Source organism: Syngnathus acus, chromosome 5 (assembly GCF_901709675.1).
Source record: "Syngnathus acus chromosome 5, fSynAcu1.2, whole genome shotgun sequence".
Taxonomy (NCBI): domain Eukaryota; kingdom Metazoa; phylum Chordata; class Actinopteri; order Syngnathiformes; family Syngnathidae; genus Syngnathus; species Syngnathus acus.
In genome coordinates, this window is record NC_051091.1 from 10,186,695 (window position 1) to 10,203,125 (window position 16,431).

Genomic DNA, 16,431 nt, shown 5'->3' on the forward strand with positions numbered 1-16,431 from the left:
CGCCCGTAGACCGGCAGTAACCACGTCCATAGTTTTGACCGCAGTCCCGAGCCACAAACATGCAGAGCAGATGCCGCCGCCTCCAGTGATGCATGAGGCGAGCTTGCACTGTGTGACCCTTTAAGTGACTTGCAAAGTGTTTAATAATAATGACAGATCATCTACGGCTTGTAAATTTGGTCAACCGTGACATACCCTCTAAAATATGTCGATTGGTCCCAAGTGGCCCAAGTGCACACACCAGAAGGAGTGGCACAATGTCCTTTGAATTAAAAAAAAAGTAGAAGCAACAAACCAATTGGACATTTGGGGCCTTTGGGGCTCACCACGCATCATTGCTGCATTGTTTTTTTCCTCTATGATCTCACCTTTGATCCCTTAATATCTTTTGGAACCAAAATAACTATTAATAGGTCTTCTAACCTGAGCACATTTTAAGAACATGTTCTTTGTTCCAGTTTCAAGCTCTGGCCGATGGTGCAGCGGGAATTGGAAAGATGAACGGAAGGGTAAGAAAAGATGTCATTCACTGCTATTATATCATTTTTTTGTTTAATAGAAGAATTCTGAGAAATTAAGACAATAAAGGCTACAGATATCAATAAAGATCATTTAAGTTGAATGTTGCAAGCTTAAATAAAGTGATGTCACGCAAATACTAATAACGGCATCATCACCGATATGAAGATTTCGATTTTTTTTTTCATTAAATACATTGAATTGCTTAGGTTAGTGGTCACCACAGGTTCCCTTTAATAACTTCATGTGTAGCCCATGGGCCTGTTCTAAATGGAACATTGATGATGAACATTAGTGATGGAACATTGTCATTTCCCATCAATGTTTAAAAAATAAATACTGTTGCTAAAGATACATTTCAGACACACAAATTGAATTTTGAATTGAATCCTTCCTTCCATTTTTGTGTATGTGTCCCTCCCTCAGCAAAGTGATCATTTCTGCCTGTAGGGCAGCCAGCAGGTTGCTGTTCGTCGCGAAGGCCATGCTTGTTGTGAATGGCCGAGGAAGAAGCTGAGCCTCGGTCCCTTTAAATGCGCACGCCCCGCCCTCTCTCACGGAGCTCCGCCAGCCTCCTTAACTGCTCAGATCTCAGGCGGGGAACCAGAGCCGTACGTCGGGTCATTCGTGAGATGTAGTTGAACTGCCTCTATGGACCAGGACGGCAACCCCTAAAACGGCCCTTGGTTTCCGTATTTCTCGGTTCCTTTATCCGATTCTGGAGCTCGAATGGACGTCGCTGAGCTGAAAGGGGGGGAGGAAGAAGCCTCAGCGTGTTTGAGCGGTCTGCCCGGAGCGGAGGGGAATGTTGGATCCGAGCGTGTCGGCTGAGTGGAAGTGGAGGTGGTGGCCAGGGGATAAAAGTGAACTTCAGCTCTGCGATTTCTCCTCATTCTCTCCCCCACCACCAGCCTAAAGTCCCATCGGTGGATTCCCACACACCGATTCCCCGATGAGAAGCCCTCACCCGCTGGGAGGCTGCGCGATGGTGACCGTGACGATGAGTAAGAGCGCCGAGTGGCTGCAGGAAGAGCTGGAGTCCGGGGCCGCCGCGCTTCTGCTGCTCGACTGCCGGCCGCACGAACTCTACGAGTCGTCGCACGTCGAGGCGGCCATCAACGTGGCCATCCCTGGCCTCATGCTGCGCAGGCTGAAGAAGGGCAACCTGCCCATCCGCTCCATCATCCCCAACAATGAGGATAAGGAGAAGTTCGTCAAGCGCTGTAAAAGCGACGTGGTGCTGCTTTACGACGAGGCCGGCCCCGAGAGACTGGAGTCCGGGCTGGGAAGCTCTGTGCTCGGGCTGCTCCTGCAGAAGCTGCGGGACGACGGATGCAAGGCTTTCTACCTGGAAGGTGAGTCTGGGAGTGGAACCACTGCTTGGGAGTAGAACCACTGCTTGTTTCCCGTCAATACAGTTGAAATATATTTTGTAGATTTGTTTTATTTTTTAAGTATGACCATAACACATTTCTGTTTCCCCATTTATTTAACACTAAACAACATAACAGATCTTCATCCATTTTATTTCTAATGATAACAAAGGGATGTTTGAAACTTCACATTTTTATCCCAATTTTTTAAAATATAGAATACATGTGCTTCTCCTGTTAATATGCCATTTATTTTTGACTAACACGTTTCAACATGGGTGGCACAGTACACAAGTGCTAAGGACATCCACCTCAGTTCTGAGGTTGGGGGGTTCGAATCTAAGCCTATGTGGAGTTCGCATGCATCAGCTTCCCACATTCCAAAAACATTCTTCTAATGTTAATTGGGGATTTTTCAATTCTCCATAGGTGTGAATTTGTGTTGCAAGTTTTGTTTGAGTATATGCCCGGAAATTGGTGTGCCACGCCTCTCGCCCTTTAGCTCCAGCTCACCTGCTACCCTAATAAACATCAGCATATATACTTCCTGCATTATATATTGACATTTGTTCATAAAGAATGGCTTTCTGCCTATAAGACGTATTACATAATGGGTATTCTAACAGGCTAACAAAACGTCAATGTGGGCCTTAATGTTTTCAATTAAATGCAGCACAGCCTTGTTGTGCTTCTTTAGTAAAGACCGACTTCTTGTTTTCCTCTTTCATGAATGAATAGTATAAACAAGTTTGCTCAATGGTCTGATGAAATATTAACAAAGAAAGGCAGCCTTTTGGAAGATAAATGCATTGTGTAATTAATAACATCACACGAGCCGACGAGCAGATGTATGAATGCTTGTGTGCGCGTGTGTTGTGTATCCGCCGCCACTGGAGCCACAAGCTGCATGTGTCATTCACAAAAAGTCCGCTGAACCGAGCGAGCTTCCACACTGCTTCTCTCAATGGAATACATGTGTCCAGCTGTTTTCTTGTCTCACTGCTTTGGTAGCTCCATAACCGCTAATAGGCTTATTTCCTGGTATCATTAAAAAAAAATAAAAGAAAGAAAAGGCAAAACATAAAATTCTGACTTTGAAGCTGTCTCCGTAAAGTACTACTAGTATACTAAATCGTACTCGTGAAAATAAATCAAAATGCTCAATCCATCATGAGGGTTTCAAGTGCCTGCCCCCCCCTTCTCATGCAATGGACTAATCCATCTTCTTACATGCACAGGCTTGAGGGTAACAAAACAGTTAGAAACCTGTTCGTCAGTGCGTTGCGAAAGTAACTTAGTTACTTTATTGCTTACTGGTCAAAAGTAACTAAGTTAGATTACAGTGCCAATGCTAGCAATGAATGGGGAATTGTATTGAGTGGCTAATAAGAAATTAGCATTGAGTTCCAAAAGTGCTATTCCGTTAAATAATTACCGTTTTAATATCTTATTATTTTCAGTTTTTCTCTATGAAGTTGTATTCAGAGTTGAGTTTTGGTGGCTCAATAAATACTTTGTTTTGAAATCAATCCTTGACATGACTGATGCGTTTTCATGTGGTAGAAATTCTTCTTAACAGCACCAGAACTTCATCTTTACACTCATTTTGTCCCCCCCAGGAGGTTTCAATAAGTTCCAGTCCGAGTTCCCCGAACACTGCGAGACCAACTTGGACTGTTCGTGTCCCAGCAGCTCCCCGCCGTCGTCAGTCCTCGGGCTGGGAGGCCTCCGCATCAGCTCCGACTGCTCGGACGGCGAATCGGACCGCGAGCCGGTCAGCGCCACCGAGTCCGAGGGCAGCCCGCTGCCCAGCAACCAGCCGGCGTTCCCCGTCCAGATCCTGCCGTATTTGTACCTGGGCTGCGCCAAAGACTCAGCCAACCTGGACGTGCTCAGCAAGTACAACATCAAGTACATCCTCAACGTGACGCCCAACCTGCCCAACATGTTTGAACACGAAGGGGACTTCAAGTACAAACAGATCCCCATTTCTGATCACTGGAGCCAGAATCTCTCACAGTTTTTCCCGGAGGCCATTTCGTTCATTGGTGAGTCTGGCTCTTATTATACAACCACCTACTTCTTCACTTATAATCAATCTTCTCAGTCAATGGAAGATGAAAATAACTTCAAAGACAAATGGCATTCCATTTTTTATTTTTTTTTACACTGAGCCCAGAAAAGCAGCATGTCACAGTAATTGTCTGCACCTTCACACCCACAATCAAATAATTACACCATGTCAGTGCCAGTATGAAATGCTCCAGACAGTGATGATTGCTTGGTGTCAAACTTTCACAGACCTGACCCAGCAGTGCGCAGTACTCATACACACTCCCATTGCTGTTATCATATCAGTGTTTTCAGTTTCTGTGTTTTATTGTTTTTTGTTTTTTTTAAGATTTGCGGACTCCCTAAGGTGTAAGCTATTGCTACCATGATTTATCGATGATAGGATGTTGACAAAAAATGAAACGTTACCAGTTTCATCTGGTATTTTTCAGATTGTCAAAATGATCGCAATTAAATTAGAGGCATATTATGGGGCCAGAAAGAGATGATTTCCCCAGTTTTCACATATTGCTGACATCAGGTGGAATGATCACTTTTCAGGAGACCCCCAAAATGACAGATTTGGTCAACTATTTGCCTTGCATCACAAAAAAGAGCAAGCCGATTTCAACACTTTAGACGTCCATAGCCGTCATTGGCAGTGAATGAGTTAATCGATTCATTGAGATTATTTTATAACTCGCCCACAGTTTTTCATTTCAACTTTAATTCCAAAAGGATGAGACAATTCCCTCTTTTATGAGTCAGTGAGAATGACCAAATCCCTTTTATTATGTTTTTGTTTGTCTTCGATTGGATTCCATTTTGTTTGTCAATGTATTTATGCATTGTGAGAAGGGAAATGCTGCTGCGTGAGCAAGCGCGACTTCTGCCAAAGCCCGGCGTTAATAACCAATGTTGGCACTCACCTCGCATTCTTGTCAAAAGCTTTCAGCTGCAAAAGGAGGCCAAGAAGTGATGTAGAAGTCAAATGATGACATCGTCTTATTGGACTTAAGAGTCTGCTGTTGATGATTTTAGCCTGCCACATGACCATTTCCAGTTCTCTTTTTTTTTTCTTAACCCTCCTAAAGTGAGCAGACATCTCACACAAATTGAATTCGGTGTCCATGAGAGGTGTCTGGAGGCAGCAATAAGAGATGTTCAACTAATGGCCTGAGCGACGCAGTGCCTCAGCGGGACAGACACGTGCAGCTTATTAATAATGGAACAACAACCTATAGTTCATGTTTTTACTTGAAGCATCATATCCTTGAAGATAGTGGTGTGTGTGTATTTTTTTTTTAACTCATCTCCTAAGCAATTTACCGGTATTGAAGACTGTGGATGGCATTTGGAATACAATACGTCGTACTCTGCTAAAAATTCTTTCTTGCGTTCTATTGTGTTTTTCCCGCCGGGTTCACCTGCCAGGAGGGTTTATTCCGCAATTCGAGCTTTTATTAACGCAATACTGAACCAACATTTCCGATCTGCACCGCAACATTCGGGCAGGTTGGAACAATGTCGGCAGAACACATCCTGTCAAAGGTTAGGGCAATCACACCTTTTTTTCCTGCAAGAAAAAAAAAAGGGTGTACAAAAACTAGGGCATTTTTTGTAAAAGAAAAAAAAAATACTACAAGTCAACTGAAATTTTAATCAGAGGAGCTTTATGTGTCTCTAAACATATTTGCTGATTTTAAAACATTGTTTATTTTTTTCCCTACTGCATCGGATTTTATAGATATATATTTATTATTCTTATTTATTTATTTTAGTCATCGTAACCCAGGACATATGATATTTTTTCCCTGTGGAACCTTGCCAGCTATTCACTAACCACCTCAAATGCTCTTATTTTTTTTTGTCAATTATAAAAAGCAGCGTCAACTTTTTAAAAAAATGTTTTCTTCCGTCCTTCATCTTATTTTCTTTTCCCTTCAGACGAGGCCCGCTCCAAAAAGTGCGGCATCTTGGTGCACTGCCTGGCCGGCATCAGCCGCTCGGTGACGGTAACGGTGGCCTACCTGATGCAGAAGCTCAACCTGTCGCTCAACGACGCCTACGACTTTGTCAAGCGGAAGAAGTCCAACATTTCCCCCAACTTCAACTTTATGGGCCAGCTGCTGGACTTCGAGCGGACGCTGGGCCTCAACAGCCCGTGCGACAACCACGCCGCGTCACCCACCAACGAGCAACTCTTCTTCACCACGCCCACCAACCACAACGTGTTCCAGCTGGACACGCTGGAATCCACGTGAGGTCCGCGCAGGATTGCCATCTTTTGGGTCGAGGTCATCCCGTTACCGTGGTAACCACACGGCTGCGCTGGAGGGCGCTAGCAGCCGCTTAAATGAATGATTTAGCTCCGGAAGCTCGAAGCGCGGGAAAGTCGAGGTCGCGGACGACGCCTCAAAAGCGAGAAGTTTTTAAGAAAGCGGAGAACACCTTTCATCAAGCCAAGGAGACTTTTTCGTACTAAGATTTTTAGGGATGGGGGAACACGGAAAATGTGCCGCACTTGTGAGGCGACCGCCTCCTCACAACCGGAGAATGTAGAGTCTTCGGAAAATCTCTCTACGGATGTAGAGTTTTTTTGAAAACCAAGGAATTAACATACACAAGTAGTTGTACTGTATGTGCTGTTTGTATGTTATAGCAGGAAGAAATGTCTATATGCATTTTTTTGTATATTTTTCTGTGCTTTTACGCACAAATTGAGACTATGTATCGATATAAATATATATATTACACGCATCATAATAATAATGGTATCTTTGTCCAAAAACAGTGAGATTGTATAAATAAACGGAAAAATGGGAACGTCGTCTTTGATGATCCGATGCAATTTGCACAATTGTGTAGCCAATGGCTTGCTAGCACTGACATGCAGCCACAAGAAAAACAAGGGTGGGTGGAAGAGGCCAGTCTTGAGATGGTCCACTGAAAGCACCAAAGCTTAGTCTTTTCTTTGACTTTTGGCCAACTCTAGTTCGCAGTTAGCTATAACCTTCCCAACGCCGTATAACCAGAAACACTGGTCGTTTGTTTTGCAACTTCCTGCTCTATGTCGTCGTGTCACAAGCGAGGCTTTGCCAAACCGGTTTCTCCGACGGCACTGACTTTTTGTACTTTGGAGTCGGAGAGCGGAAGGCAGCAGTTAGCTTATCTTGACAAGCTTTTGGCAAAGTGCCTCCTTTCTTGAATACGTACAACCCTCTTTTCACGCTTCATGTTAAAGCCAGGTCTTACATCGAGTTCGATCCGGAATGGAGGCGTTGTATTAAAGCCGTAACATGAGTCCCTTTAGAATTAAAAAAAGATTGCCAGAATTGCCATGGCAGGAGAATGACGTTTTAACACCTGACGACTTCCCCTGCTCTATTGGATTAGAAGCAATTTATACATCAGGCAATACTTGTAACAGAAAGCTCATGTTACGGCTTGGGCGCGGCCATTTTGTGGAATCCGAGCAAAAGAGGCACCAATGGTGTATAGATGGAAACTGCACCTATTCAATCTGAATTTGGGCATGGAACAGGCCCACTTGTTTTCAAAAAGTGTTTGTCTGAATCACCCATAAGCCTTGAGTATATAATCTATGGGAGAAATATTCAACCTAATTGGATATAAATGTGTATATAAAAGTGTGAATAGTCAACAGATCTATATTGTTTTGTATACCTGAGCATGCTGCAGTGCTGTATGACTCAGCCACTAGTTGGATGTTGCTTTAAAAACGAAAGGAACGGCAAGAACTTTATTGTTAGTTTACTAAATTGAGGATTTTTCCGAGATTGACGTAAACTCCCGCTGCCCCTTCAAGATTGACACAACAGTTTTTTTTAGTAGCGTTTGCAAAAGAAGGTACGCCGAACCTCACGCAAGGTTGTTGTTGTTTTATATTTTATATTTACCTCACATGTGGTACATGAATGGCTTCATCTTAGCATATTTAGCAATTCTGTTATTTTTAAATGTAAATCCGGGAAAAGAAAATCTTTCTGTTCATTCAAATAGTTCAATTTTGACTTCATGTGATGCTAACAGAAATGTGATGCTAATCCCCCCAAAAAAAGGCAAATCTCTTGACTAGAACAAATGTTGCCCCCTCAAATTCTGATCTGATATTCAATTAACCACAATAATAAGACTTGCGTGAGGTTCGGTGTCTTGAATCAGAAACCAAACAAGTTGTGTTTAGCAGTCGGTTGTGAGCAAGGTTGGCAGATGGCCTTACGAACTCTATCTATCTGTATCTCTGACTGTTCAAAACTCTTTGTATCTCAATTTTTACAGGAACACTTTGAAACTAAAATGCAGTATTTTTTTTTGTTTTGTTTTTTTTACTGCCAAGGGTCACACATGTCTTTTTACCCTGAAATATACACCAGGATTATTTTTTAAAAAGACCTCAAATGTGTCCTTTTGTACTGTATTAATGGAATTATAGGATGTCTTATCGATGCATTTGCTTAATGGCTGCCGCTTGCCCCAACATGACTTTTTTTTTTATGTAATCAAAACCAAAAATTTTCAAAATGGCACTTTGTTATAATTAAATCCAATGGGACAATTTAATCTAGGCAAGAATTTGCTGTGGAAAAAGGAATTCAGCACTATCAAACCATATTGCTAAAAACGTTGATTGTTAAACTTTTGCCCAAACAAGAAAATACAATCCACTGGCCATCAAGCTCAATTTTCGTCTTGTTCGGTTTTAATGTGCTCTATGCTATTCCTGTGGCCTTTTGATGTTCATATATACACTATATATATATATACACATATATTGAATATGTTATGACTTTATATGCAAATGTTGTTCTACTAAAGCACTAGAGTGGAAAATGAACCGTCTCCTCTATCTCACCCCACACAAAAAAAAACACTTAAGTGTTGAACTCTTTCAGTACGCAGCTTTCATTTTGTAAAATTGTTGTATTCCGAGCTTCTTTTCCTGTGTGTTATTTTCTTCCTTTTTTTTATAACAATGAAAAAATAACTTTGTTTGAGGGGGGGGGGGGTTGATGTACATGTTGCCACATCACGGGAACGAACGTTTCTGTGTCCTAAACAACTTGTAGCCACAGATGGGTGTCAATGTGCTCAGGACGGGAGGGACTATTCAATGATATACATTAATAAGGAAAAGCAATTGACTTAAAAAAAAAAAAAAAAAAAAGGTTACCTCAATGAGGGAATTTTCAGGGATTTTTTGGGATAATGTGTCTTTGCATCGTGTCGCATTGAATGGCCCTTTTGTATTGAATGGTCGATGAGTATTGTGCTGTTTTTAACACAACGTGCAAGCTGTTTGGGCGAGGGAAGGACAGGAAGGGCACGTTGAAGGAAACACCATTGGCCCAATGTATTGTACTGTACAGTATACTCAAACCACACCACACTTGTTTATACTGTAATAAATAATGACATATTTTTTCTTTAGCGTGTTGTTTGCCTCCATTCTTTCCACCATGGGCCTAAGACACAAAAAGAGGTCAAACAGTTGCCTGGGAGTTGTAGTCCTCTTAATGTGCGTCGCACAAAATGATGTCATCAAATAGCAGCCTATAAAAAAGAGCCACCTGATGACACCTTTCCTAGGAGACAAGATTGCATGTGGTTCGACTTCCAATGGCTTTTGTTATCTAACTCAGCCTGAAATGCAAGGTAAAACGTTTTTGGTTCTCCAAAAGTATCCAAAGAAAATAGTTTGTTGCAAACCCAGGTTTAATGCTTCTCAATAGGAATTCAAGCCACAAATCTAAGTCTTTTGTCAATAAAACATTCTCCCACTTCAGAACATCAGAAATTCAAACTCAAATCTACTGTTTGGTTATTCAGAGTGCCACACACACACACACACACACAAAAAAGAGTGTCTGAACACACTCTAGCTGCTCCAAGTCAGGACACGGAGCACCCAAACTGTCAGATAGTGTACCAAACCAATTAAGTTTTGACACATTTGTTTAAGACTTTCAAAACAAATTACAGTGCTGAGGCTAAGATTAGATTCTGCGGATTAAGGCCCAGCTAAAGTAAACAGAAATCGAAAATATGCTCGTTATTTTCTTTTTCAATGTGGTGACTTAGTCACAACAGGAAATGAGGAAGAAGCTGTCAAGTTGTTGAGTCAGCAGTCCAACCCTAGACTCTTTATTTAGTCATTGTCATCTTAAATTCCTCTTTTTGAGCTCATACGAGCATGTTTCACAACTCACTCAAAACATTCTGGCCTTCTCAAATATATAATGATGCTTTGTTATTCAATAATGTGGATATTTATGGGTTGTAATTAGTGGTGGTGTTACATTAATTGCGGCTTCAAACGCTTTTTTAGATGATCAGATCACGGAGAGTCTAACAGGAAATGACTACAAGCCTCACCATTCTGTTTGCAGAGCAAAGAGGAGGATGAGGATGATAATGATGGCTGACTGGTCCCTTGCTGGTAACCTGGCAACTTGATGACAGGATTCCCCCCCCCCTGTCACCATCACGCCTCATGTGACACAGGTAACGTCTCTGGTGCTTAATGCGAGATAATGAAAACCGGGAATGAATTACGCCCGAGCGGAACGAAGACGAGCGAGTCGTGATATCTCTCGGAGCTAATGTCGCCGCAGAAGTAAAGGGCCAGTGATGTCGATGAAGAAATGTGTGATGACTACCCCAGAACAGGAAATTGAACTTAATGTGACATTAAATGTCTGACATCTTAACTTTACAATTGAGTCAAAATACTGTTGTTTACTTCCTGTTAGACTAGTTTGACAGATAATTTTAAATGTTACTTAAGACATGGCCTTTATAGTTGAAACAAGTTTAGTTCTATTTCTCTTCATATTTCTAAAGGGAAACAAAATTGAGTCATTGAGTGTATTTCTTTGGGTATGTGTGTCGAAAGAGGCATTGCAAAATCTATTGAGAAGATTCTGAAAGAAAATGTGTGGTTAGTTAGTCATGGGGAAAAAAGGAAATGCAAACAGGAACGTGTGTGTACATGCATCTACTCTATAGTATGTGTGTGTGTATGTGTTACATTTCAAACTGCGGCCATCACCACACTTGTCATAACCAAACAGGTGATGCATTAAAATAATATTGTTATTAACTGGCATGCAAGTGTAAAAATAAAAGTAATTCACTGTTAAAAGTACAAAAAATATACATGATGAAATGCAATGTGAAAAGATTAATGTATTGTATGTATTGGCTCAAACTATTTAGTGCAGGGAAATAATAACTGAAGACATAACTAAATAAATAAAATCATATAAAGTAAAATAAAAATACATTCTTGTATTTTGCGAGCTTTTGCTTGCAAGCCGAAACATGTCAGGTAATGCAACCTAACTATCTTGTTTGTGATAAAAAAAAACAGTAAAATAATTGACAAGCGAAAATAAAATGAACAAAGTACAACGAGTTACAGTATTTCCGGAGATAAGTGGTCACATTGTGTACTGTACATTATCCGAACGCAGAGCAGGGTGAACTTTGACTGACTGACATCTCATCTGACAAAATGATTGCACTCATAAAAGGTGTGAACTTAATGACACTCTGGCTGGTCAGTATGTACACGCCTGCAAGTGTCACTGGCATGACTTTTTTTTTTACAGCGTTACACAGGAAGCGTGTGGGCGTAAAAGGCGTCATGTGACTGTTTGACTTTGAGCTCCGGTGAACAAACACACACTCACAGCGGCCTCTTATCTCGCTGACCCTTTGGTGGGTCTCGGTTATCTTGGCAGCCAAAGTCGTACTTGTTTGATTGGCCATATGAACCAACACTTTGAATGAGCGTATAATAGAAGCTGCTATACTTCCTTGTGCTTGACAAATAAAACACTTTAACAAATGGGACACTAAAAGAAGAAAGAATGAATGAAAAATAATATTGCTTCTCCAGTTTCACCTTTTAGAATTCTTACATGTGTCTCTCCATAACAGTCATTTTAATTTATCTTGAACTTCACTTTTACTTGAAATAAAAAATAAAAATTACATCAAGTCAACAGACTGCTGTTTAAAAGACATTTTTTAGGTGACAAAAATGAAATGTGACTAAGATAAATATTTTTTCAATCACTAACGTGATCTATGACCCGGACAGCTCAATTGAGAGGAAATGAAACCTTTTCGAGTGAGAAGGTGAAAATAAACAACCGAGATAATGTGCTTGCGCAAGTGTGTACACCCTCATATAAGTAGGGATGGGCTGTGCTCAGGATTAATCTCATTCACATTCATGTAAAACGGGACAGCACATAACTGCCATGCTTCACTGTAAGAATTTTGTCGGCAGTGGACAAAATGTCTACAATTGCAGTAACATGATAGCGGAGAGAGGGTGCGGTGCGCAAGTGGGCTCATAAAGTGCAACGACCATCTGCTTAATGGTGGGTGGGTGGTTGGATGGATGGACGGACAACACATGTATGACCTTATATAAATAATGTATACAGTACAATTCAATACATACAGATAGAATTCTTGTCCAAGATGAACTTAGCCTTCACACATTGTTTTTCTGGAATGCAAGTTAATCTAATTGCTTCCTGGCTACTTGAGTATTTCCTCATGCAAACCAAGAAAGTTGAACCATATGTAGTGCAAAGTGATTACATGCGTAATGTCTGAGATGAAAGCGACCCGCGCTGCATTGTTTCCTCGCTCGAGCGAAACTCCCTGCTGACCATGGAGTGAAACCAGCAAATGGTCCGGTCGATGTGGGCTCAGTGCATCTCGGGTCAGCGTAGAGTTGGCTGCGGCCGATTATGCAAGTTGATGGGTCATTTGAGGGGTTAGATGAAACTGGCTGAACTCGCCTGAAAGGACCATGCACTGAAGAGAATTTTTTGCCAATGTTAAAAAAAACAACCTAAGTGTCTGTGAGTGAGCATTTTTTGTTTTTTTGTGTGTAATTTGCCAATTTGGTGGTGAAGTGCTGCGACTATCACTTGTGTCTTTGCGCTCTGGGCTGCCTTCATGCAAGTAGTTGGTGTTGGGCTTGCTATTCTTGTGTTTTCCCGTGTGCTCTCGTAATGACCGCAAAGGCGCCGGGGTCAAAGTAGGGTATCCATAAAATCCTCCCAAAAAAATGCATATTTTATATCTTACATAAGAATGTGGTAAACATACATTCCCATTCATATATCTGTGTCCATCCAGACCGTCTGTCTGTTCCGGAGGCTTCAATTGCTCACGCGCTTTATTTCTGTCACAGTTCCCGCTGAGCTCGGCGACTCTTCTGCTTCCTTTCTGTTGCCGTGGCAACGGCCGGCGAATATCATGGGACGGATTGGGCTGCAAAAAGTATTTTTATCTCCATTTTATACAGAAGCGAGGGGCCACTCGTGTGTTTGCCAGTCAGGTTTTCACTCCATAAGAGACTCGTGAAAATGTGCTTTATTGGGGGGGGTGAACTTTCTGAATTAATTTGTAGCCTTAGCATCCAAAGTATAACGATAAAAGTATGTCAAGGCCGGTTGCAGTTGTCCGGGTCGAGTGGACTTTGCGGATGAGTTGAGCAACACCTCTTTAATCCTCTTCTTCCTTGCCCAAAGCCGTGGAAAGCCTTTTTCCTCTTCTGGCCTAAATGTGAGCCAGCATGCCAACTCTTTGTGCGAAGGCATGCGCTGGGATGCCATGGCGTTACGTAATGCGCCAAGATTCTCCTCGGAGCTAACTCGACACGTACGAATATAAGAATGCATATTAATGCAGCTGCTCCGGCTGGCTGATTTCAATCTACATTTCAGATGTGTCCTTCTAATGTCTCCACTGAATTCTCACACAGAAGGATCATCAGGTTTCTCGATTGTACATCTTTTCTTCCAGCCTTTTGAGCTGTGTGTTATAACCTGTTTCAAGTGAGTCACCTTTTCGTTGTAGTCGGTTATTAAAGTACACTAAGGTCGACCCTGAGTCCTTTGCACAAGGCTGTTTATTCATAGAGCTTTTTTTTTCTTTTTTAAAATAGCTGCTTGGCTGAAAAGAAAGAAGCGTATCATTGCGTAACTGCCACCCACACTAAGCTCAAATTGCCCCCCTTCCCAAAAGTCATGCAAAATGTAGATGGCTGTTGGAGATACAAGCAGGCATCAACATCCAAGCCAAGGGAGCAGGATCCATGAGACGTTCAGGATCATTGGAGCTTTTGAAGAGTTCAAAGGTGTCCGCGGCTTTACTTGCTGTTTTGTGTCTAATACACATCCACGGTGGGCTTCCCTTTGACCCTCGTGTTCAAGCTCCAATAAACCTAAATAACCTTTTCTTCTTTCACTAAAGCTGGAAAAATGTTGAACAAGCGCAAGCCTTTGGTGGTCTATCGACTATTATTACTGCGACGACCAGGAATGTGCATCACGTGACAATTCTTTGGAGATGGCTCGAGGAACATCTTGTTTCAATTTAAGAGGAACCAAAAAGTATCTGAGGTCTTTTAAAATCAGGGCCGCTTGAAGCCTCAGGCCTCGACAGGATTTGGTGTCTTTTGGGAGGTTTCAGCTTTCGACTTAACTTCCTGAGACTATTCGTTTGTGTCCGCTGTAATGTCAAGTCAAGTCAAGTCAAGTTTATTTGTACAGCCCTAAATCACAAGCAGTCTCAAAGGGCTTCACATAGACAAAAATTGACAATTATTCTCAAAGCATCCCCTGATCTTAAGCTCCCAACATTTGATTTTAGAAAATATGCCTCGTTAAGAAACCAAAAGCATAAGTTTTATTTTCACTAGTCAAAGCTGCAAATTGCCAAACACACAAAAAAAAAAACCCAGCGATAACAGCTTTTTATCATTCGGTTTTATCAACCAGAAAAAAAACTCACGTAGTCATCACTTCCACTCTTGTGGAGTCAAACGTAGCGTCGACTGCATGTCAAGGGCTTAATTACGCCCTGATGAATCAGCGGGGGATCATGGCTTGCCATAATCACCAATGTTCTAAGCACATTGACATCTCATTAGCGTGTCACAGGGTGTTCTTATTGCATTCATGCACTCATACCATGCCTCAGTTTGTTTCACGCTCCTCACTTAAACCCAAATACCCTCCCACGCCAACCTCTGCAACCTCACCACCGGATGCTTTGCCACTCTTCGTCTCACCTCATTACAGTCCATTATCAGCGGGGAGAGCACAGATGCAGAATCTGGAATGTCAACAAGCAGTTGTTGTGGGAGATATATGATAGCGAGTGTGTGCGTGTGTGTGTGTTTGTGCACTTAATGAACAACACGTCTACAAATCCCAAGGCCAGTCTGTGTCTGGGCTGTGCTGCTTATTGGCAAAAATGACTCCCAGCTTGGCTTGATGGCTAAACTGCAGTTGTGCAACCACGATATATAAAGTATACTAACGTTTTAGCAAACATGGGTCTTATTTTCCACCAATCATGTGATCCAAAGGTTGAATTGGAACAAATATTTGTTTTCACCTCAGTTGACCTGCTGTCAGTTTCATTCAGAAAAAAAGTAATCCTGAGAGTTTAAGTACAAGAAACACTTTTTATTGATACAAATATCAAAAGCTCCATCAGCTGGACCTCAACCAAAAACCAAAGTTCTTTATTAGCTGTCAGCTGCTTCTGCTTCCATCCTTAATTTGACAATCGGTCATCACATTCCAGCCACGTTCATTCTCTCGCTCTTACGCAAACCTGTGACTCCCTACTGATATTTTTTTTCTCAGAATATTGCGACATGCTTCTTGTCTACTATTACGACATTTACCACTTCCTCATCACTCCCCTGCCGTCCGGATGTCGAGGGAGGTTCAGCTCAATTTCGACACTACCAACATCTGTGTTCAGATTGGACAGAAAATATACACACATACAAACAAAGAGGAAAAAGACAATCGGTTTTCAACATGAACTTTGACACATAATCTGAACCAGAGCGGTCTGGCTTTGTGGGAAAGTTTCGGCCCGTCCTCGGCCTCCGAGTGACGGATCCCGTCATTTGATCTGGGGCCGACACATTCCCCTCGTATCAGATGATTCGGATGTCCATGTCTGCTTCCTCAACCTCTTAAACACATTGAGAAAATAAACACTGATATTTAAATTACTAAAAGGTAGAAAATACACCGTGTTGGACTCTGGTCACCCAGAGAACCTCAATCAATCAAAACAATGCTTTTGCAATCTGTCACTGTAGCGAATGTCGACAAATTTGGGGACATCCCTGTAAATGGCGGCCACTTGATATCCAGAGCGAACTCTCCCCTTTCGTCCCCTGGCAGCTGCCCGCCATATCGGGTTGCGGCACCTAACCTGAAAATAGACGGCGCAGCCATTAGCATCCAACCTACTAACTGCCGAGCTTCCTGTCCAGCTAATGGCAGCTGTCTCATGTTACACAGTGACCAGACGAGGATGAGTTTGCCGTCCTCCAATGTGAGGCTCATTGATAGCATTGTTTAGTTTTCACCCTCTTATTGGGCTGCTAATCAATGGAATGTGGAAA

The 16,431-nt window shown here is 42.0% G+C and overlaps 1 protein-coding gene across 1 annotated transcript; it reads left to right on the top strand.

Moving 5' to 3' along the window:
- The first annotated feature begins 1,017 nt into the window (after positions 1-1,017).
- On the top strand, positions 1,018-9,395 carry dusp7 (dual specificity phosphatase 7). Its single transcript, XM_037251192.1, has 3 exons — positions 1,018-1,874; positions 3,512-3,940; positions 5,892-9,395. Exons 1-3 carry the CDS (start codon positions 1,472-1,474, stop codon positions 6,206-6,208), a joined length of 1,149 nt encoding a protein of 382 aa, XP_037107087.1. The 5' UTR covers positions 1,018-1,471; the 3' UTR covers positions 6,209-9,395.
- The last annotated feature ends 7,036 nt before the right edge of the window (positions 9,396-16,431 follow it).

Coding starts and splice junctions, on each gene's coding strand:
- dusp7 (XM_037251192.1), top strand. CDS start 1,472: ATGAGAAGCCCTCACCCGCTGGGAGGCTGCGCGATGGTGACCGTGACG. Junction 1,875..3,511: donor CAAGGCTTTCTACCTGGAAG/GTGAGTCTGGGA, acceptor TGTCCCCCCCAG/GAGGTTTCAATAAGTTCCAG. Junction 3,941..5,891: donor GGAGGCCATTTCGTTCATTG/GTGAGTCTGGCT, acceptor TTTTCCCTTCAG/ACGAGGCCCGCTCCAAAAAG.